The sequence below is a fragment of the Lygodium microphyllum genome, chromosome 7 (assembly GCF_053477565.2).
Source record: "Lygodium microphyllum isolate KBCC chromosome 7, Lygodium_microphyllum_v1.1.10, whole genome shotgun sequence".
Classification (NCBI taxonomy): domain Eukaryota; kingdom Viridiplantae; phylum Streptophyta; class Polypodiopsida; order Schizaeales; family Lygodiaceae; genus Lygodium; species Lygodium microphyllum.
This window is the reverse complement of record NC_141141.1, coordinates 41,316,752-41,338,318: the sequence shown is the minus strand read 5'-3', so window position 1 is coordinate 41,338,318 and position 21,567 is coordinate 41,316,752. Positions and strand designations below refer to the sequence as shown.

The 21,567-nt window shown below is 42.2% G+C and overlaps 1 protein-coding gene across 9 annotated transcripts; it reads right to left on the bottom strand.

Moving 5' to 3' along the window:
• Positions 1 to 889: 889 nt before the first annotated feature.
• On the bottom strand, positions 890 to 21,309 carry LOC148033382 (GTP-binding protein Obg/CgtA). 9 transcript variants are annotated; one of them, XM_087681287.1, is made up of 9 exons: positions 21,063 to 21,308; positions 20,855 to 20,977; positions 5,388 to 5,496; positions 5,230 to 5,312; positions 4,793 to 4,855; positions 2,270 to 3,731; positions 1,994 to 2,182; positions 1,407 to 1,474; positions 894 to 1,290 (listed from the first exon to the last, which is right to left on the bottom strand). In XM_087681287.1, the coding sequence occupies exons 1-6, from the start codon at positions 21,090 to 21,092 to the stop codon at positions 2,676 to 2,678; spliced, it is 1,464 nt and encodes a 487-aa protein (XP_087537413.1). In that variant the 5' UTR covers positions 21,093 to 21,308; the 3' UTR covers positions 894 to 1,290; positions 1,407 to 1,474; positions 1,994 to 2,182; positions 2,270 to 2,675. The 9 variants fall into 9 exon arrangements, with proteins under 9 accessions (XP_087537417.1, XP_087537410.1, XP_087537409.1 ...); XM_087681290.1 differs by having other exon boundaries at positions 2,042 to 2,182; XM_087681284.1 differs by having other exon boundaries at positions 891 to 1,290; positions 1,407 to 2,182.
• Between the last annotated feature and the right edge of the window lie 258 nt (positions 21,310 to 21,567).

Genomic DNA, 21,567 nt, shown 5'->3' with positions numbered 1-21,567 from the left:
GAAGAAATCATGACCTACCATTGAAGCTATCCAAACAAAACAAATCTTGAGATGGATTGCGTGGCTTCTTCTTCACCAAATGTCATCACATGAGTGCTTATCTTACAGCTTATGAAGTTCTTTAATATTTCCCTTACAGTTGTATAATCTTTAGAGCAAGCAAAGATGAGACATGAGCAAAGAAAATATTGGTATCTATGAAAGCTTGGAGGAAGCTTGAAGAAAAAGAGGAAAATTTTGTGCTCCAAAAAAGTAACTAGACTTCTAGTTATCTCTAATCATTATGTACCTTGGCTAAAAGCTTCAAGTTAACCTTAGTTTATTATATTAGAGCCCGTCTCATCACGATTACAAGAAATGACCAAACAAAGACTAGATCTTCAACTACTACAACCAAGCCTTCTTGCTTGGAACCACACAAAAGCTTAAAAATAATGTCTCAATTGGCTCTAATATCAATGTGATGGAGCACAATTCTAACACAAAGAAACCATTGCTACTTCAAGAAAAGACGAGAGAATGTGCAACCATAGCTATGCCATGATTATTATACTTCAACAAACCATGACACATGTAAGCTATAGCTACAAATGAATAAGAAGCTTACAAGGAAAAATTGCATGATACACACCTCATGTTGGTGGACATGGATATGCACCTCCATGTATGGTAGAGAACATCAAAAAGATGACCTTGAAATTGATTAATGGCAAAAAGATGCGCATAAAGTTACATCTCCACCTTTTATACCCTAGGTCCTAGTCCACATGGTTTAAGACTAAAAATTTTAAGCCACTTAAAGCTAGGACCCAAGTTTTTATATGTTAAATGTATATTTAATCTAAGTCAAACAATTGTGCCACTTTTTGAACATTTTTTATTTTGTAAGCCTGCAAACCAATGCATTCTTGAGTGTCAATCTATAGGTTCTTCATTTTCACTCTTTTGTGAATCCTTCATTTTAACTAGGTCTACTTCATGAAAAACATCAAATGCCCCAAATTTTTAATGCTACATTGCAATTTATCTATTAACAAGATATTATATAACTCATCTAGATAAAAATGATCTAATGGAGGTATCAAATGTCATTCTATTGGCCTTTGTGCCCTAGGAGCATTGTGTGTGTTGCATGAGATCACAAGTTGAAGCCTCGACTCTGCAACTCTAGGAGGGATTTTGTAAGGGTGAGCATTATCACCAAGATGCTGGCCATCAGTTTACGACCATATTAATTGAGGCTGCAAGTTCAAGCTCCAACTATCAAGGGTGACCATTACCTTCAAGGTGCTGCCAATTGGTTTACAACCCAATTAATCAAATGATCCAAGAGGCTTTCAACCAGGACCTACAAACAGTAGCACATCTAAAGAAAACAAGCTCCAACTATCAAGGGTGGCCATTACCTTCAAGGTGCTGCCAATTGGTTTACAACCCAATTAATCAAATGATCCACGAGGCTTTCAACCAGGACCTACAAACAGTAGCACATCTAAAGAAAATAAGCTCCAACTATCAAGGGTGACCATTACCTTCAAGGTGCTTCCAATTGGTTTACAACCCAATTAATCAAATGATCCAAGAGGCTTTCAACCAGGACCTACAAACAGTAGCACATCTAAAGAAAATAAGAGATGTAAAAAGGAATTGGAAGCAACTTGAACCCTATCTTATACCAATTCATCCTAAGCAACTTACTGTTTTGGGTAAAATGCCCAATGCATCCTAAGTAATACTTCTTAAAGCTTTTCAATAGGAATATCATTTTATTGCATTTGAAAACATAAAAATGAATTGGAAGGTAAAAGAGAGGGCACAGACAAAGGAGAGGTGCAAGGAATGTATGGAACCCAATCATGCAAACAAACAGTCCCTTATTTCAAGAGAAGAAGGTACCCTATTGGGATTTACTTTACTGCAAATGTATGGAACCCAATCATGCAAACAAACAGTCCCTTATTTCAAGAGAAGAAGGTACCCTATTGGGATTTACTTTACTGCAAATGTATATCAGTAGAACGCTCCTTGGCTACTTGATTACCACAAATGACCTTTCCATCCACTAAGATGACTCCTTTGGTGTTCTGTATTTGACCAAGATGGCCATCAAGTAAGCATACTTGCATGAAGTATGCAGCTTCCATCACACTGCTCCTTGTTTTGTGGCCAGTATGTGGCCTCACTGTGAAGCTTGAAACAAAAGGTTTCAAAATCAGATGTTGGTAATAGATGCATACTATCAAAGGCTAGGATAATCACTAAAACCAACCAGTATCCTGATGTCAGTTAAGAGACATGGCAGTAGCCTTTGAACCAAGTCTGTCTGCAGCTGGAAGCAGTAGGTAGATCAGGACCCCTCTTCAGCTGAGTTTAGGTTACACTTTGCTTCACAAATTAAGTGGATGAGTAGAGGGCAAAACCATCCTGGAAACACATGAATTATGAAACGTCATCATTACCAAATTACCGAACAAAAATCAGTGGACATTCCCAAGGTTTAAAGACCTGCCCCTAGCATGCCAATGTTTTAGAATGTTTGAGCTTTGTGGAAAGAAGATAGTATTACTTCTAAAGACTAATGGAGAGTGTACTTTAAAGGAACTGTTTGCAGTGCATTAGTTACTAATTTATTTCTCTTTCAGTGGTGCATCAAGCTGCTCTTCTGTGATTAAGCTTTAAAATGGGCATATAAGGTCTCTTAAAGCTTGTCTAAGCTCTGGAATCCCTTGCTCCAATAGAGCACAAACAGGAACAATTTGTTCCATTGGCAATCTCCGACGCAGCTCTCGAAGCTGCTCTTCAGCTCCTTTTTCATCTAATTTGGTTGCGACTACCAAAGAGGGTCTGGTAGACAGTCCTGGCTGATACTTTTCAAGTTCATACTTGAGTTCTTTTACTTGTTCCCACGGTGGAGTACCTTTGTTACCATTGAGACAAGCAGACAAATCTACCACATAGGCAAGGGCCTTTGTCCGCTCGACATGTCTTAAAAAGTCATGTCCAAGTCCAACATTACAGTGAGCTCCCTTGATTAGCCCAGGAATGTCTGCTACAGTCATAGCAAAGAAGTCCTCGAATTCAAGCTTGCCCAGATTGGGTCTCAAGGTTGTAAAAGCATAGTGTCCCACCTTAGGCTTAGCTCTTGAGATTGCACCTAAGAGAGTACTTTTTCCTGCATTTGGAGCTCCCACCAGTCCCACATCAGCAATTGTTTTCAGCTCCAAAACAAGATAGGCCTCTGTTCCAGCACGTCCGTACTCATGATTTCTGCTGGGAAGCTTCTTGTTTGCACCTCGTCCTCTTGGCATGGAAGCATTGCCACGACCTCCCTCTCCACCACAGGCCACTAAGAATGTTTCTCCTGGTTTAACAAGCTCTGCAACAGACATTTGTGTCACCTGATTTAAATCGTGCTGAGAGTAACCATTGAGAAGCTCACTGTCCTCCATATTTTCATCATCTGTTTCTGACCTGAAGTTGTCACCCGACTCTTCATCTTCTGTTTCATCCCCAGAACTTATGCCAACAATCTCATCCTCTGTGTCAATATACTCAGAGCCATCAGTGCTACTGGATAATGTTTCTAACCCTTCTGTAGCATATGCAGGGTCTTGAGATTCCTGATTGACAAATTCAATATCCTCTTCAAAATATCTGCATCCTTCTTGTGCTAAGGATGGTATTTCACCATTTATCAGATGTATTACAGTTCCAACAGGAACTTGCAAAACCTGCAAACAGCAAAACAATCAGATATCTTGAACGCTTCCATCCATCTTTCACATACACAATTGAATGAGGAGAGTAAAATCTAATATGCTTTCAAGTTCAAAGTACAAAAAAAGTGATGTATCATATGGGCTTAAATACATGACATTATACACTAGATACTTAAGAATTTAAAGGGATGTATCATATGGGCTTGAGTACTAAATACATGACATTATACACTAGATACTTGAGAATTTAAATGTTGGCAATCCAGTAGTTAACTGAAAACTTAGACTGATCACTAAGACACGCAAGTAGGAGGTTCAAATGGCCACAATCTCCCTATGCTTCTACTGCAGGAGTGTGTCAAACACTATCAGCAAAGACCCAAGATCTGAATTAACTTCAGATGGCAGTCTCTCAGACATATGTCATTATTCTGAAGCTATCTTAGATTACCAACTAGCCTTGCAAATAGATAAAGGCAACTGGAAACATCAAAACAGGAGCCCGTGTATGCACCTGCTCTGACTGCAAACTCAAACTTTGCAGTCAGGTGGTGGTCAGTTGAGTGCCACTTTGCCACATGCCCTTCAAGGTGATTTCACCCATGTGCTACAGTGCATCCAAATGATTCACCAATATGCCACATACCCAGTGTCCCTGTTCACTCCATCCATATTTTGCTTCGACTTTTGTCAATTGTAAGTAACCCTGTGAACTGTGGGGGTGGTTCTATAGGTGGCCGAAGCTGAGCCCTCATATAAGCATCTCTTTAAGCTTGCAAATAGGGTGTATGCACTTTTAGGCACACCGTCTGGTTGAGAGTTCACCACTACGGACCTCTGATCTTAATTTTCATGGCCATGACTATAGTGTATCATTTTGTTTCTCCTCTGCTTTATACTGCTAGCGGCCAATCAAACAACTTCACAAACTTCTTTCAAATTAGATGTCAATGAGCAAAATATGAAGTACAAAAATTTAACAGCTCTAGCATGACGCTCAAGAAAACTGACAACTGCTGCTTATCTGCAATGATGGAAAGCCATATCCAGGCTTGAGGATTATGCATTCACACCTTATCTTGTCCACGACTTCCAATTCTTTTCTTGGAAGATCCTGGTCCACCCTTCGTCCCAATCTGCCCAAAAGAAAAAACAGTAAAGACAAAACCAATCTCTACATGTTTCATTCCATTATACATAAGAGTTATATGTTCCATTCTCTTTTCCCACTACCAACAGAACAAAATGCATACACCACAGTTTGTCATGTATAGAATCTTGATCTAGGTCAAGAAATCACTTATCAAATTATTTTGGTAAAACAAAGGTGCTTTGATATGTATGCAATATAACCTCCCATGTGAAAATTGTAACTCCAACATGCTTGAGAAGCAGTAACTTCCCATATGGCATTTGTGCTTCATACATAATAACCTACCATCTAGCAAAAATGCATGGTTATATGCAAGTTCAGATGATTCAGGCTACAAAACAGGAAGGGAAAGTTTACAAGGTGATATTGAAGGTGTCCAAAGTCCCAGACATCGAGCGTGCACTTAAAGATAACATCTCCTCCTTTGCCTCCTCTTCCACCTGGCCAAGCTCATCTGCGTCAGTACCATTCAAAGGCAGGTTAGGAAGTGTCAATACTATGGTTGAGAGAGTTACCATCAGCTTCACCAAATCGAGATTGTCTACTTCTGCGAAAGCTTGTACAGCCTTCTCCTCCATCACCTCCCTTCACATGTATACGACGCCTGTCAATCATCTTGCACTCCTAAAAGCAAGAAAAATGTGTGTTAAATGTTGATGCCATCATAACAAACAAGCTTGAGAACAATGTGAGGCACATAATACATTTGATTTGGAACACAAGACTAGCTATTGCACACAGTGCAGAACATTAGCTGCACAAAAACCTCAAAAATTCTTCCAATATAAGCTTCTTTTACTTCCATTTTGCAGCATATCTACAAAGAACTACACAACCAGATTAGGGCAAATGCATTAAGACTTAATCTCAATTTCTTTGAGTAAAATCAAGGATGATTATTATGGGCAACAAGATTCCAATTACATTGATTTCCCTTTGATCTGTACCTCAATGGAAAACAGTTATGAGCCATTGCATGAAGGTTCACCATGCTCCAAGGGAAGTGTCGTATGAAGCCATTCATATATCATTCCAAGCACCTAATGCTTTGAAACTGCTTACTTGGAACATCTACCACAGTAGGTTTACAAGATGGAGTGATTTTTTGGAAATAACAAGATGGAAGCTTTAAAAATGGATAACTGACCACCCTCACATGGTAAACATAAAACCTACAAGACATACCACATACCCTTACATGATCCCAAAACTAGATGCCAAAAATGATATATTGACCATGAGCAAGAATCAAGATCAGTAGCAATTGATAGTAGAGGCTCAGTTTTGGATAATGAGGTATTAGAGCAAGATTGATGAGACTGGTGTAATTTATGCTGCCTCCAGAGTGGTTGAGATTGCATTTAATCAAAAAGTGCAATATATATTTGCCCAGTAAGATAAGACTTCTGAATATAATTCCTGCCATAAAAAGCTATACAGCTAATGAGGTACTAATTACCTGCTGAAGTCATTACTGTGAGAGTATGCAACAGAAGAGAAATATGAACACAGAGAGAAGCAAAGGGAGAGAAAGAGAGGAAGCAGATGATGAAGGAAGAATACTACACTGACTGAAGAAGAATGCTGATACAATGATGATGGACTGATCAGTCCCTGCACGCAGCCCAAAGTGTCAGTGAGGGCACCAGATCAAGCCGATGATGCTGGCAGCACCAAGCACAGAGAGTCAGAGTGTTGGAGTGTGTACTTGCAAAGGGAAGACTGAAGACTAAAGAGTGTGTGTATCTGCCGAGTGGGGGGGCTGGCTATTAATAGCCATAAATGCCCAAATCTGGCCAACCTACACCAATACGTGCCAAAAAAGCTGGCTGACCAGCATTGAATGCTGGTCACTGAAGCAAAATGCCAGAAAAAATAGGGGTGACCCCAGAAAAATCCCAAATGCCAATGACAATGTCTGGCAAGTGTAAGCAAACTGTGGAAAGCAATAACTGGCCTAGAAATGCACACAAGGAAGCCGACAAATAAAGAAAATGCACCTAAACTGCCAAAGCTCCTATATCTCCATCAAACTCTGCTAGGAGCTCATAACCAAGAGATGATAGACTGACATAACTAACATGGGCAGGCTAACACCCCCTAGTGTCTGAAGACCCAACAACCTCATGTGATGAAGCATAGAAGCCTAAGGCAAAGGCTTTGTGAAGAGATCAGCTACGTTGTCCACCGTGGGACAGTAAACCATTGCTTACACTGAATCCAGAATCCGTGCTCAAACATAGTGATACTGAACCTCAATGTGCTTCGTGCGAGCATGAAACATAGGGTTCTTTGCTAGAGCTAGAGCACTCTAGTTGTCCACACGCAGCTCCATAGGTCCACACCAAGAAAACCAACCTCTGCCAACATGTGGCAAAACCAAACTGCCTCCATAGCTATAGAGCATAATGCACAATACCCTCCCTCTGTAGAAGGAAGGGCCACAATAGGCTGCTTCTAGTTGCTCCACGAGATAACTCCCGAGACAAGGAAGAAGGCATAACCTGTAGTCGACTGTTGCGAATCCACATTACCTACCCAGTCAGAACAACTCCAACCAGAGAGAGTAACCCCCTCTCCATACATGATCCTGAAGGATCGAGTCCCCTATAAATAACAAAGAACGCACAAGGCCACTTTCCAATGCTCCTAAGTGCGAGTCTTCATGAAAGAAGACAACAATGCCACAACAAAAGAAACATCAAGCCGAGTGTGAATAAGCCAGATGAGGGAGCCAACAAGAAACCTATAACAGGTGGCACTTGTAAGGGGAGCTCGGGCTACCAAAAGCTTGGACTCAAGCTCCATTGGGCAAGAACATAGTAATAGGAAACGGCCGGAACGGCCCCCTACGACGCTGAATCGTTGTTTCCACCCGGCTTGTGCTCGTAATAGGAAACAGCCAGAATGGCCCCCTAGGATACCAAATCGTAGTTTCCGCCCGGGCTGTGCTCAAACATGTTCTTGTTGGATGCAATGTTTCCTATCCCATTCATAAAAGGAAACGCAGTAAGGAACGTGTTCCCTGCTGCATTCTCTATCAGAAACGTGGACAAGGAATGCCACGTGGCCAAACTTACCCAGACGAGTCGACTCCTGCCCGATGTGCGCTCACTCCCACTTTCAGCCGCCTATTTTGTCTCTCTCTGACTATCGCCTGTCTCCCACTCCGACTACACACCACGTCTCTACCCTCCATGCTACCTGCCAACCACTAAACTCCACACTACATGCTGCAACCACTTCAGTCTTCTCTTCAGTCTTCTCTCTTCCTCCTATTCTCTCACCCTTCTTTATTCTTCTCCCACTTCTCTCTTCCTTCTCCCACTTCCCTCTTCTCCATCATTCTCCCTTCTCTCTTTCTTCCTTCTTTCCTCTAAGTTCTCCCTTCACTCACGCACAACAGCAAGCCATTTTTTTTTCAATGTTCCTTCCTGTCCCGCTCATCATGCCGGTGGTCGAGGAAGAAGGTCTGATGATTGGTCATGGTAGAAAGAGGTAAATGCGGACCACCCATCGAGTGGTGCGTAATCTTGACCATGGATATGCAAGCTTTGCCCATACAAGTGAACTAGTGGAGCAAACAAGGTAAACTGTTGAACGGAGCATTTGTTTTTGAATTTTCATTGATTTTAATTTAACTTCTTAAAGTTTAATAAAGATTAGAATATGCCAATATAAAATACCAATCGCCGCTTATTTCCTCTTATGCATAATTAGGGTTGAGCTCATCTCCTACATGAGCCAAATTCAAAGGTACAATTTTGTCCTAGTGTGACCTTGGAGAAGCAAAGGGAGCTTCATGACCATGTAGCAAGTCAAGAAGCTTATCTTGCATTTAGATCACAACATGTTGCAGTTAATCCTGCAACTTTTGTAACACCACCTCCATCAATTGTGTCTAGAGCAAGATCAATATCCAAAAGTGCTATCTCCACACCTACTACAAGCTTTGCATTGACCATGGCATCAACAATGCCACATGTTGCACATAGATAGAGCACACTTGATGCTAGTTGGAATCCAAAAGAAGAAGAAAGAGGTGGATATATCAGTGGGTTGTTTTTTCTAACATGACCAAATTCAGTTTCATGCAACTAGATCAAACTATTTTAAATTGATGTGCAAGACGATTGGTGAGTATAATCCTTCATATGTCATGGATTACACCTATCATAGAGCAAGGATCTCAAATGGTTAGTTTTGTTTTAAATCACCAATTTCTTCGCCATCAGTTATCTTTGAGGTCGAAGAAGATGCTTTTAAAATATTCTAACACTAGGTTTGCCTTAAACTTTTTAATGCTACGCAGATTGAGAGAATGCAATAGTGCCTTGAGGTAGTTATTTCTTAGTGATGAGTTTACCTCATCAACATTGGCAGATTCTCCTACAGGTATCTTATGCTTGGAGAAAGCAAATAACTTAGCTTTTTGGGATGATGTAAAGCAGATAGATGCTATGGTATCATCGATTGTGCATTTATTGAGAGTTATGGATGCTATGTAACCTTGCATTCGTAAGATATAGGAGGCTATGGATAGGTTGAATGAAAAGATGCAGTTGACACCAAATGATAAGACATATAAGGAGATATGCCATTTAGTTGTGACGAGATGGAACTCCTATAGCTCACCTATGCATGCAGCAGCATTTGTTGTGGATCGTAAGTTCCAAGGCAAGGATCAAGAAAATGGCATTAACATTATAAATGCATGGAGACATATATTGTCTCGTCTAGTGCCTGATCATGATACTAGACAAAAGATCAAAGACTAGCTTTCATATTATAGGACATTTCGAGGTTCTTTTGGTTGACGATACACACAAGAATCGCTGTGAGATTGGGGCAGCTTTGTGGAGGAGGACTATGTGAAGAAAACTGCTAGGGTTTGCACTGAGGACACACAGAGTGTATGACCACGACAGAAACACAAAGAGACAGACACAGACACAGAGGGCAAAACTCAAACCCTAAACACAAAACTCAAAACTCAAACCCTAAACGCAAAACTCAAAAACTCAAACCCTAAAAGCAAAACTCAAAACTCAAACACAAACAGAAGAAGAAAGAGAGAGAACACAACTCTGAAGTGAATGAATGCTGTAAATGAATGTAAGAGTGTACAGTGTGCTCAAGGGCAGGGCAATGTCCGAGTGTGACATCCACTGGAGACAAATCCCAAGTCTGTGACCACCAGTCAGAGTGTAGGAGTGCTGAATAGTGAATGGCAGCAGGCTAATCACCAAAACTCAGTAGTCTGGAGGCTGGAAACTGGTAAACGCAGCAGTGTATCACCGATCAGAGGCTGGAAACTATGCACAGTCTACTGTAAACAGCAAGCTGCAACAGTGTCTAATGTGGCTGGCGATGACGGGATGATCAGATCGCAACAGATGATGACGTCACCAACAGCTAACGTCAACATGGATGAAGGCGCCAGCAGCAAGAGCAAACACGGATGGAGTGGCAGCAGTCTCGAGGGCTAGACAGCCACGTGGGAGGAGGCTGATGGCTGAAATCTGCACGTGGAGTGAAAAACCTGCACAGACAGAATGAGACTGAATGGGGGCAATCTGTCTATTTATAGATGTGGAAGGGCGCCCCAAAAATTAGGGTTTCCACTGAACTCTCTCGAACCACTCCCCGTTTTAGGGTTTCCACTGAACTCTCTCGAACTGCTTCCCGTTTTAGGGTTTTACTCTAAAAGAGCATTTTTTAGTGTGTTTTGGGGCTGTTTAAGAGGCTAATCAACAAGTAATGCATGTTTTAGCTCAAAACCCCCTCTCAGACCCAAAACTGAGCCGAAAGGTTGGGTCAGCCATAGTGATGTTTATTTACCCCAAGGCGTCCCACCCCAAAGCAGCTAGGGCATCGGACAAAGAGTGCACGTCAACTGCCCAATGCCCTACCAAGACTACAGAGGCGATGATTATCTTACCAAGGGAATCCAAGTAGTCACCCCAGAGAGGACAAGGCATCGGACAAAGGGTGCACGTTGGCTGCCCAATGGCCTACCAAGGCCTACAAAGGCGGACCCAGAAGACAGGAGTAAGGAGGGTACACCCAACACATCACAAACAGAACAAGCTAACCCATCCACTCAGAATATTGATGATGAGGAAAAATAGGTGATGAGGTATCCATGTGATGAAGGAGGATGGTGGTGGGGTGACAACAACAACCAATTGAAACAACTTAGGATCCACTCAAGTGGTGCTCTGCACAATGAGATGCAAAGTATGCTACATGCTAAAGAATGCTCATGCAACCATGGATCCGAATTGGAAGGCCACTTCACACTCAGGTTCTCCCATGATGGATGCTTTACGCTACCGTCAGTTGATTGGATCCTTGATTTGGCTTCTCAACACTCGTGTTGATCTTTGTTTTGCTGTGGGTCTTTTGGCAGGGTTCATGATAGAACCCAAACAGGTGCATTGGCAGGCTGCCCTGAGGATTCTTTGGTATTTAAGGGGGACCTCTGACTTAGGGATTTCTTATCTCGCAGGTATAAATGCTTCAGATATGGTTCTTACAGGTTGGAGTGACTCGGATTGGGCTAGTGATGTGGACCACCGACGGTCTACTACAAGCTACTATTTTATCTTGGGTACAGGTGTTATCTCTTGGAGTAGCAAGAAGCAGCCCACAATAGCCCTTTCTTCTACTAAAGCGGAGTATCGGGCTGCGTCTTCCACCATATGTGAGGTTGTGTGGCTTCGGAGATTGTTAGAAGAGCTTGGCTGTCCCCAAACTCGTCTACTCTTCTGCAGTGCGACAATGAGAGTTGCATTGCCTTGGTACGGACTCCTGTATTTCATGTCCGGATGAAGCACATTGAGATCCAGTATCACTTCATTCGGGAGAAGCTTCTGGATGGGACCATTGATGTGGAATATTGCAAGACAGAGGATAATCTTGCCGATTTGTTTACAAAGGCGCTTTCCCAGGCTCTTCTTCGGCAGCATTCCAGATCCCTCAATCTTTTGACCCATCCAGGATCTGAGAGGGGGTGTTAGATAGTATCATTCCTTGGACAGTCGGCCAGTAGAGGGCACGTCAACAATCGGACAACAGACAGAGTACAGTGCCACGTCAGCAGACTGCACAAGTGCCACATGGCAGCCTGCAGTGCACTCGGACAGTTTTTTGGGCATTATTTTATTGCAGTTGGCTGCATTTAATACAGCCGACCTGTTTATTTTGTCTTTTATTTCTATTTATATAGCAGTCCTCCAGCACATTGTTTACACATTATTCATATTTTCAAATTCTGATCGTGAGATCTGTTGGCTGAGACAGACTGTGCTCGGGCTAACGGAGATCGAGATCATCAAGCCGGAGACATACGCAGATATTTCCTCTGTCCCCTTGTGTATTTCTGCACTCTTATACAGCATACTACACCGCAGATTTTTTGCGTTTACACTGTCTCCTTTTCTCTCTCTCTCTTCTCTCTGTGTTTACTCTCTCTCAATCTTTGTCCTACACTTCCACATCGCTGCACTCTAACACTTGGGCCTTGGAGTGACATTCCTCGGCCACATGGCTTGCTCTCTGACAGTGTGTGCAAAACCGTTTTTTCTTAGGGAGTTGCTGCCAGATAGGTCTAGATTCTTTGGTTCCATCTTAAGAAGAGAGTCACCCTTTAATTGGGTTGCCTTCGCATCTTGCAAGTTCTTGCCACTGGTGGTTTTCCCTCCCGAAGAAGAGGCAACCAATCCCCTCTACTCTGAATAAGGCAACTTATTCAAGAAGAATGTAACCTTATCGCCATCTGACTTTGGAGAGCCAGTAGTGGCGAACTCTGCAAGTAACCGCCTATATTCAGCCAGCTTGACTTTCAAATCATCCCCTTCCTTAACAAAGAACTCTTAAAGCTCAAAGTCAAGATTGATGCGCGGAGTATGATCACGAGCCGCATAGTGGTCGAGAAGGCGACTCCAACGTTCTGATGCGAGCGGGAAGTGCTGCAACTGAGAGTGAAACTCAGGAAGCAATCCCTACATCAGCTCAACATTCGTTGTAGCATTGTGGGCGCTCCATTGACGGATGTAATCATGGTGAGTTAGTCAAGGGTCCGGTATAGGCTCTAGACCAATGATAAGGTCCCAAAGACCCTGAGACTCAAGCACTTGTTGCATGAAATTAGATCAAGTGGTGAAATTTGACCCGTTAAAACGTGTCTTATCCATGAAGGCATTCTTGGCCGTTGCAACAGGAGTGGTAGTGCTCGGAGATGGATAGTGTGAAAATGTGTAGTGGGGGTAGGATGGGGGAGTGTACACTGGGGAATGGGCCCCAAAGTGCCCACCAGGCATGCGGGTAGTCTACAAGGTGGATCCATAGGTAGGGATGGGCTAACTAGGCATGGGCATGGTAGCCACATGAGAAACCCAAGGAAGTGGGATGGAAACACGGGGAGCAAAAGATGGGAATCCCTACATAGGTGTAACCCAAGGAGAGTGTAAGGACATACCATAAGCTAAGGATGAAAACCCCTACGTATGAGTAGTCATATGAGATGTGAAGCTGGGGAAAGTGAGGGGGATACCCATCACAGTCGACCCAAGAGTTATGGGTGTGCTCATTTGCTGAAAGGTGACAGGCACTGTGTTAAATGGTGGCATTCCCCCTAACGAAGTACCACGGTACAAAGAGGTAGAGAATGGGGTGGAGAAGGAAAAGGTGCTAGGAGCGGAGATGGAAGATCCAACCCCTAGGGTGTGTGATGCAAATGTGGAGTGTAATCCAAGGTTTTGGAAAGATGATGAGAGGTGATCACGGTGTGATATAAAAGAGGGTGGGATGGAAGAGAAGTGAGAAGTGTGTATGATATACTCAAATGAAACAAAGGATATAGATGTACCTGAATTCCATCTGCTTCGTGAGCCCCCTCTATAAAAGTTCACATACACAAAGCCATCCGAATCCTGTACCTCAAAAGAAGAAACAAGCAAGGGTTTTGATTCATGCAACACAAAAGAATTGTACAAACCTAACATTGGACCTGGCTGAGATGATGAAGATGGATTGCCAAAAGTTTCGAATGTCGTATGTCCTCCATGATCGGAGAGGTAGCCAACCTCCCCAACCAGTCCGGATGTGGTAGCAAAACTGGTAAGAGGGGTGTAAACATCACCGTACTTGTTGCGATAGTACTCCTCAAAGTTCTCCTCTGTCATGTTAGTGAAATCTGGTGAAGGTAGAGTATCGTCCTCGTCATTGAGTCCATAATGCCATCTTAGGGCCTCCAATGATGGAGAAGCCTAATAAGACATCACAGAAACTAGAGAAGAAGGTGTTTGGGACATTGTGATTCGGTTACGAGTCGTATTGTGTGCCTCGCAAAAAGACTAGCTCTTCATAATATCCGCAGGATACCCTTTACAATCGCACCGGCTCTGATACCATGTGAAGAAAACTGCTAGGGTTTGCACTGAGGACACACAGTGTAGGACCACGACAAAAACACAAAGAGACAGACACAAACACAGAGGGCGAAACTCAAACCCTAAACACAAAACTCAAAGCTCAAACACAAACTCAAACACAAACAGAAGGGAGAGAGAGAACACAACTCTGAAGTGAATGAATGCTGTAAATGAATGTAAGAATGTACAAGGTGCTCAAGAGCAGAGCAATGTCGGAGTGTGACGTCCACCGGAGACGGATCCCAAGTCTGTGACCACTAGTCGGAGTGTAGGATTACTAAATAGTAAATGGCAGCAGGCTGGTCACCAAAACTCAGCAATCTGGAGACTGGAAACTAGTAAACACAATAGTGTACCACCGATCAGAGGCTGGAAACTATGCACTGTCTATTGTAAACAACAGGCTGAAACAGTGTCTGATGTGGCTAGCGATGACTGGATGATCACATCACAGCAGATGATGATGTCGCCAGCAGCTAACGTCGGCATGGATGAAGGCGCCAACAGTAGGAGCGAACACGGATGGAGTGGCAGCAATCTCAAGGGTTGGACAGCCACGTGGGAGGAGGCTGATGGCTGAAATCTGCAAAAATTAGGGTTTCCACTAAACTCTCTCGAACCACCCCCCGTTTTAGGATTTTACTCTAAAATAGCATTTTTTAGTGTGTTTCGGGGCTGTTTAAGAGACTAATCAGCAAGTAATGCATGTTTTAGCTCAACAGACTATGATTCGGATGGCCCATAGTTGCAGCAGCTAGCCATCCATATTTTGAGTCAGTCAGTTAGCTCCTCTTATTTGGAGCAATTGTGGAGTACATGCGCTCACAATGCTTCAAAGAAGAAGAACCGTCTTGGTGTGGAGAGGATAAATGATCTGGTATTTTTTAGTGCTAATTTAACAATGTTATGTAATAGTATGACAGCAGAACCTATTCCATTCACGGAGTGGGAGATGCAGCAAGAAGAGGAGACACATATTGATGTTGAGGGGGATGCAATAGTTCATGGAATACATGATCATGAGGCTGGCACTTCAGAAGCAACTCGAGAAGTCGCAAATCATGATAATCTTTGATTTAGTTTGCTTATCATGACACATGTATATGATCTTGATGACACATTCTTGTTATTTATTTGTTTTATCCATAGAGAGACAAATAATGGATTAACTATAATCACCATTTTGGTCCCACGGGTCGTTTGGATAGTTTGACCTTCAGTAGATATTAATATGAGACTCTGTGTGTGTATGCGTGCGTGCGTGTGTGTGTGTGTCGCATCATGACTAACATGAGATGGTAGTGTTGACTCTTTGGCATGGCATCACTCTAACGTGATGATGCTAGCAGACTATTGTGGCTCATGCTTACATTTCACTCTAAATTGGTGATGTGCCTCTACATATGGTGAAGATGGCATAACTAATAGATACACAACAAATATGCTTACACTTGGGACAGCTATATAATAGGATGACTAAAACCAGCCTTCTTCTTGGTAAGGGTGGTATAAATCTGATTTTACTCAAATTACAACAAGCATAAAATACACAAATCTGGAAATATACACTTTACCGGTTAATCTTGGACAACCAACAGCCAATTGGCCCCAACAACTAGTGCCTCTTTCGGTATTTATTTAACTATATTACTCCAAATTGAAGTACAAAGAGATATAGGCTGATTTCTCTTCAAATTCAATACAATGAGCTGTCATAAATGACCAGCATTGCTTAGGCACAATTTGCTTGTTGAAAGTTGATAGTATAACAATCCGAACACAAATTGGGTCACAATCTCTTGCATGTGGGCCACAATAATTTGAGAACGAACTAGCCCAACTGCAAACTTCTTGCCTTGAGCCGCCACTCCAAGTTCTGGGTCTTCAATAATTGGGCTCAAATCCTAAGGTGGCTTTGGAAACCTTGATTTGTATTGTAAATTAGGGTTTCATCAGGAATTTCTACAATTTCTCTTCACCCCAAGCTGGAATTGGCTGAGAACTATTGAGGGTTGATTGGTGAAAGAGAGAAAATCAGCTGAAAGGAGTATCTTTTGATCGGTAGCTCTATTGCCAATTTTGATGGTGCCAACAACTTCAAAAAGGGGGGTAAAAACCCCAGTGGAACTAACAAGCTCTCCTCTTCTACCGCCACTTCTCACTAAGACAAAGAAGGAAACCTGCTATCCCTGTTGAATCATGTTGCACGATCAGCTGTCAACTCTCTTAGAGCTCATTTGACGGCTCCCTCCCTTCTTCCTTAGCCTCTAAATGCTGGAATGACCCTTTGCCGATCCCCAAACAGCCCTCTTGCAGTTTGCATGGGAAGTTTTGACAAGTATGACCTGTTTTGCCACTTGGCAGCTTTCCAAAAGTACTTTCCAGCTTTAATTAATTAATTTTCAGAACTTAAATTCTGATAATTAATTAATTACCCATCTAACCCTGCCCAAGCAGTGGCTAGTGCCCATTCATGTTAATTGTGCTAACCCCACTAGACATCCAATTGTCCCACACATTAATTGGCCTAGGACTAGCATTAATCAAATAATTAATGACTAGTCTCAATGTCACTACTAAACACTTAATGGCCCAATTAATGATCTAGACCCAAAGAAACACAATGCACCGACAAGTACCTGTCCGGCATAACTTTGTACAACTTTTGCCTATGTCACCCATCAATCACATGGGTCACTAAGGTATTCACAGTCACTTAACTAACTTGTGCAATTCACATATGCATTTCACATGTACACAACTTAATAATGCCAAAGCTAAGCATTAAAAATGCACGTCCTCGTGACATACCTCCCCCTTGAAATCCTTGCAATTGTCCACGATTGTACTATGAGGTGACAAAAGCAAAGCAATATTGAACTAGAAACAACATTGGCATCATAGTCAAAGAACATCAGGTATTGTTGTCCGTATTATGCAACTGCCAAACTCGTACTAAAATTTCCAGCCAATATAATTAAGTCATAATTGCCATCAGAAACACTTGGGGTGCATTCATAAACTCTAACCAAACAACCATAGTAAAGGATAAATTGAGCATAAACCATGGTTGAATTATCAATGGCATCCAATAACACTCTATTGTCCATAAAAAGACCAATTGAACACCACTGAAAACTGATTATCATACATTGAAAACCAGCAACTCATAATCAATCTCTCATGATCATAATCTTGATGCAAATGTATCGTTTTAAAGCTACAATGAAAAATGTACCATTTGCATACCAACTACAATGACTACTATACTAAATAGTTACCTTTTGGCAAACATTTTGTCAGCAAACAGTATCCTAGATGCATGTTGAACACACCCAAGATCCTCTATATACTAGAGTTGTCCATCACTAGAGGTCGAGAAGTGCTACCTCCCCCTTAAACATTAGGCAATGCTTTGGACCTTCTAAGCTTTGTTGAGCCTAATCTAAATTCGGCTCCAACTAAAAGGCTTCTAGATTAAGCTACTAAGTCACCATCTTCCATCCATTTGGCATCCATTGGAATAATTCTAAAATTTCACCAAGTACCTCCTGGAACCTTTACAACATGCACCCTTGGGCCAATGCCCTAGCTACTTTGGGGTGGGACACCTCAGGGTATTATGGGCTAAGCTATGCTTGCACTCCCTTTTTGATTCCAGTTTTGGGCCTAAGAGGAGGTGTTTAAGTTAAAAAAGATGCATTACACATTATATCTTCATTAGCTCATTAAACAGCCCCAAAACTCAAATTTTAGTAAAGTTTCTATGTCACATAAGCAAACAACCAAACTTTGGAAGGATCCACATCTATATATAGGAGGCTATCTAGCCACTCAATTCATTCCTTGTTTTGCAAGTTACCCCAATTCTTCCCAACCTCCTTCCATCAACTGCCTCATTCAACCTACTGCCATGGTCATCTCCAACTATCGCCCTTTGGCCTAGCAACTCCTACAACCTGCATTTTGCCCCAACTTGCTAACACCATCATTATCTACAACAGGTCGTTTTTGTGTTTTCAAAACTTTTCTTCATCAGTCTCTGCTCCAACCAATGGTTACTAAACTTGGGATCCATCTCCAATGGTCAACTTACATCGATGCCTCCCTCAACGCACTCCCACGTGAGCCATCGGCTATGACAACTTTGCCTTTGAGCATCTTGTACACTCTTTCCTTTGTTTACAGCATTCATTCATTCACTTCAAAGTTCTCTTTCTTCTCTGCTTGTGTTTTTGCATTTTGTGTTTTGCGTTTTGCTTTTTGGTGTTTTTCTGTTTGTGTTTGAGTTCTTTGTGTTTCAGTTATGGTCGTGTATTTAGTGTTTTCATTTGCAAACCCTAGCATATCTCCACATAACCCATGCTTACATCTCTAAAGATCTAACAAGCCCATCAAGGAGAGGCCAAAACCCCTCTATCTCCAAGTTTGAGTTTGGAACTACAATCAGGTATGAATCTGGTAGCTATGGATCATCCTCCACCTAAGTCTCATCCTCTACAAGCTCATGAAACATGCTGTCAGATAGCCCACACAAGAGTACCCTCTCTCAAGCTGAAAAAGCAAAAATGCCAAGTGTGTTTAGGAGCAAACCAGCAATAGGTTTATCACAGTCAGGAGCAGGTCCAGCAGTAGTAGAAACAGCAGGTGACAACAGTACCAGCCTCCACAACTAGGCAACAGGCAAAAATCCATAAGGTGCAGCACTTGTTGAAGCAGGAAAACAAGTCGCTTGCCCAAAAACTAGGTCGCCCATCTGGTAGACAAGCTACCCTGTGAGAGACAACAGCTAGGACCACAACCACAGGGTTGGGCAGGAAACGCAGCAACTGCAGACCTGGAACAGTCAGTAGAAAAGAATCAAACAGCACTAGAATCAAAGATTCTAGCCATCTGATGCCATGTGAGATGACTCAAATGAATGAATGGAAGCATGAACACTAACATAGTAAACTATGGTAGATGAATACAAGAACTTAGACTGAACGGGCAATGGAATGCATAAAGAGGAGCATGAGATGAACAATATAATATCAGTAGTGTGCCAGCACAATAACCACCAGTGCCTCCAGTCTCCCTCTCCCTCCAAGGACGCAATGAATGCACGATACAAAGAGTGGAGGAATGTGCATATACAGGCAGCTGGGGCACCATCCTAGAGGACAGGTCAGTCAACATGGAGGCAATAAATGCCAGTCTGCCAGCACACCTGCGCCACCCAAATGGAGAAAAGGCTGCCCTGCTGCCCACAAAGGTGCCCAGCCCAAATCAAGATAAATGTGCAGCAATGATATGTAGAAAACCAACAATTTGTCCTATGACACAAATAAAATGCATTTTCATAAATAATTCCTTTTGGGTCTATTTCTGTAGAGTTAAATTAGGCTGAAATGCATGATAATTTTCTGTTAATGGAGGCCATTAATTTTAGTTGCTCAACATCATGGTTGGCTAGCTTCCATGTTTATACCTACTTATAAGCCATAGACCAATCATTGCACATACTTTATTCCATTGAATATTTCATTGCTCCTCAAATTCACAATCTAGGATCATTCACATTTTGTTGTTCTTTTGTCTTCATTCCATTCTCCTTCCTGCTATTCACCCTTCTTTGCACCTCTATTTCCATCATAGACGTACCCTGTTTTGTTTTTGTCTCCTTGCAAAAAAACACTATTGAATTTTGAGAGATGATTAGTGGGGCAATCCTTAGAATGTGATCAATGGCTTTGGAAATGACCTACTTCAACATTGAGGTCGTCTGCACATAGCATATGCTTAACAACTATGAGAGACTATTTTTAGATCACTGTTGCTTATGCTCCTGCTTGTACTATCTTTGGGCACTGGTGAGGGCCAACCATGGTAGTCACTCTTCATACCATGTTTCAACTTTGAGGAGTCTTGCCATCACCGAGGAATGGCCATGGTTTGCATACATTATAAATCTACTTGTATCATTACAAATTGCTTGTTGCTCGATACATTGAGCACCAAGAGGAAAGTGTTACATGTTTGTATGCTACTCAATAAATGTGCTTATATGGGGCTTGCACCTTATGCACCCAAGAGATCCCTATAGGGAAAAGGTATTCTGTTGTCATGACCGACACATTTTCTTTCACACCCCTGACTTTTTGCCCATATCAGGCACCTATATTGACATTCCCACAAGCTTTCTATTGCGATTTGTCCTCAAGATTGGCTAACACCTCGTCTTGGTTCCTTCCATTTGCGTGAGAACTACATGGTGGGTAGTTTGGATGACTCTTATTTCACCATAATTCAAAACTGAGTTGCTCTCGTGTATCTGATATGTATTCACTTTTGCATGTTTTGCATTGTTTGGTCATGGTTTTGTGATGATGCTCAATTCACGCTTCTAAGAACAACAGCCCAAATACAAAAGATCATAATTGGAACATTCCAAGTAATGCCATAGTGGAAATTCCTGGTCACCTATAGAGCAATATGCGTAAGAATGATTAAGATTCTCGTATACTGTTGTAAGACAAACAAATAAGCAAAGTGGATGCACTAACTTGCAATGGAGCTGATTTATAATGTCTTGCAATACCATAGTCCGTAAGAGTCCATGATGATGGAGCAAGCAGCTTTTCCACATTGGAAGTACGGAGTGACTCGCAACAACGGAGCAAGATTGGCTGCCGAAAAACACCGACAATAATTCAGTTCGCAATATCATTGAATTCCGAAGCTTTTTAGGGAAAGCAGTTCGAAATGCCGAACCTTAAGACGTTGGCAGCGCAACCTTGACATCGCTTATGCTGATGAATGGATCACCTGAAACTAGAAGTCATAACAGCGAGTGAGGAGCCAAGATGACACCCGCAGACAATTTTCTGACGGACGCTCCCCCCGTCCTTCTCTCTCTCTATGATGCGAGGGCAGTCAGGCGTAGGAGCTGGCCTGGACAAAGCCTCTCTCTCTCTCTCTCTCTCTCTCTCTCTTTTCGTAAATCTCTCTTTTTTTTTTCGTAAATTTCGTAAATCTCTCTCTCTCTCTCTCTCTCTCTCTCTCTCTCTCTCTCTCTCTCTCTCTCTGTGGATGTTTAAAATTTCTCTTTACATGCTCAGCAATAGGAGACAAGGCAAAAGTGGCGTTAAAGGCAGTGCCGCCATCAAGACAAGTCTTTTCATTTTCTTCTTCTTTGTTTAGCCCGTGGATCCCTCATCCTTCCTCAATCGTCTATGCCATTGGATGTATCATCCACGTTCGTCGATTAGATGATGTG

Coding starts and splice junctions, on each gene's coding strand:
- LOC148033382 (XM_087681283.1), bottom strand. CDS start 21,092: ATGTCAAGGTTGCGCTGCCAACGTCTTAAG. Junction 5,497..20,854: donor ATAAATCAGCTCCATTGCAA/GTTAGTGCATCC, acceptor TCTTGCTTTTAG/GAGTGCAAGATGATTGACAG. Junction 5,313..5,387: donor TCGATTTGGTGAAGCTGATG/GTAACTCTCTCA, acceptor GAGCTTGGCCAG/GTGGAAGAGGAGGCAAAGGA.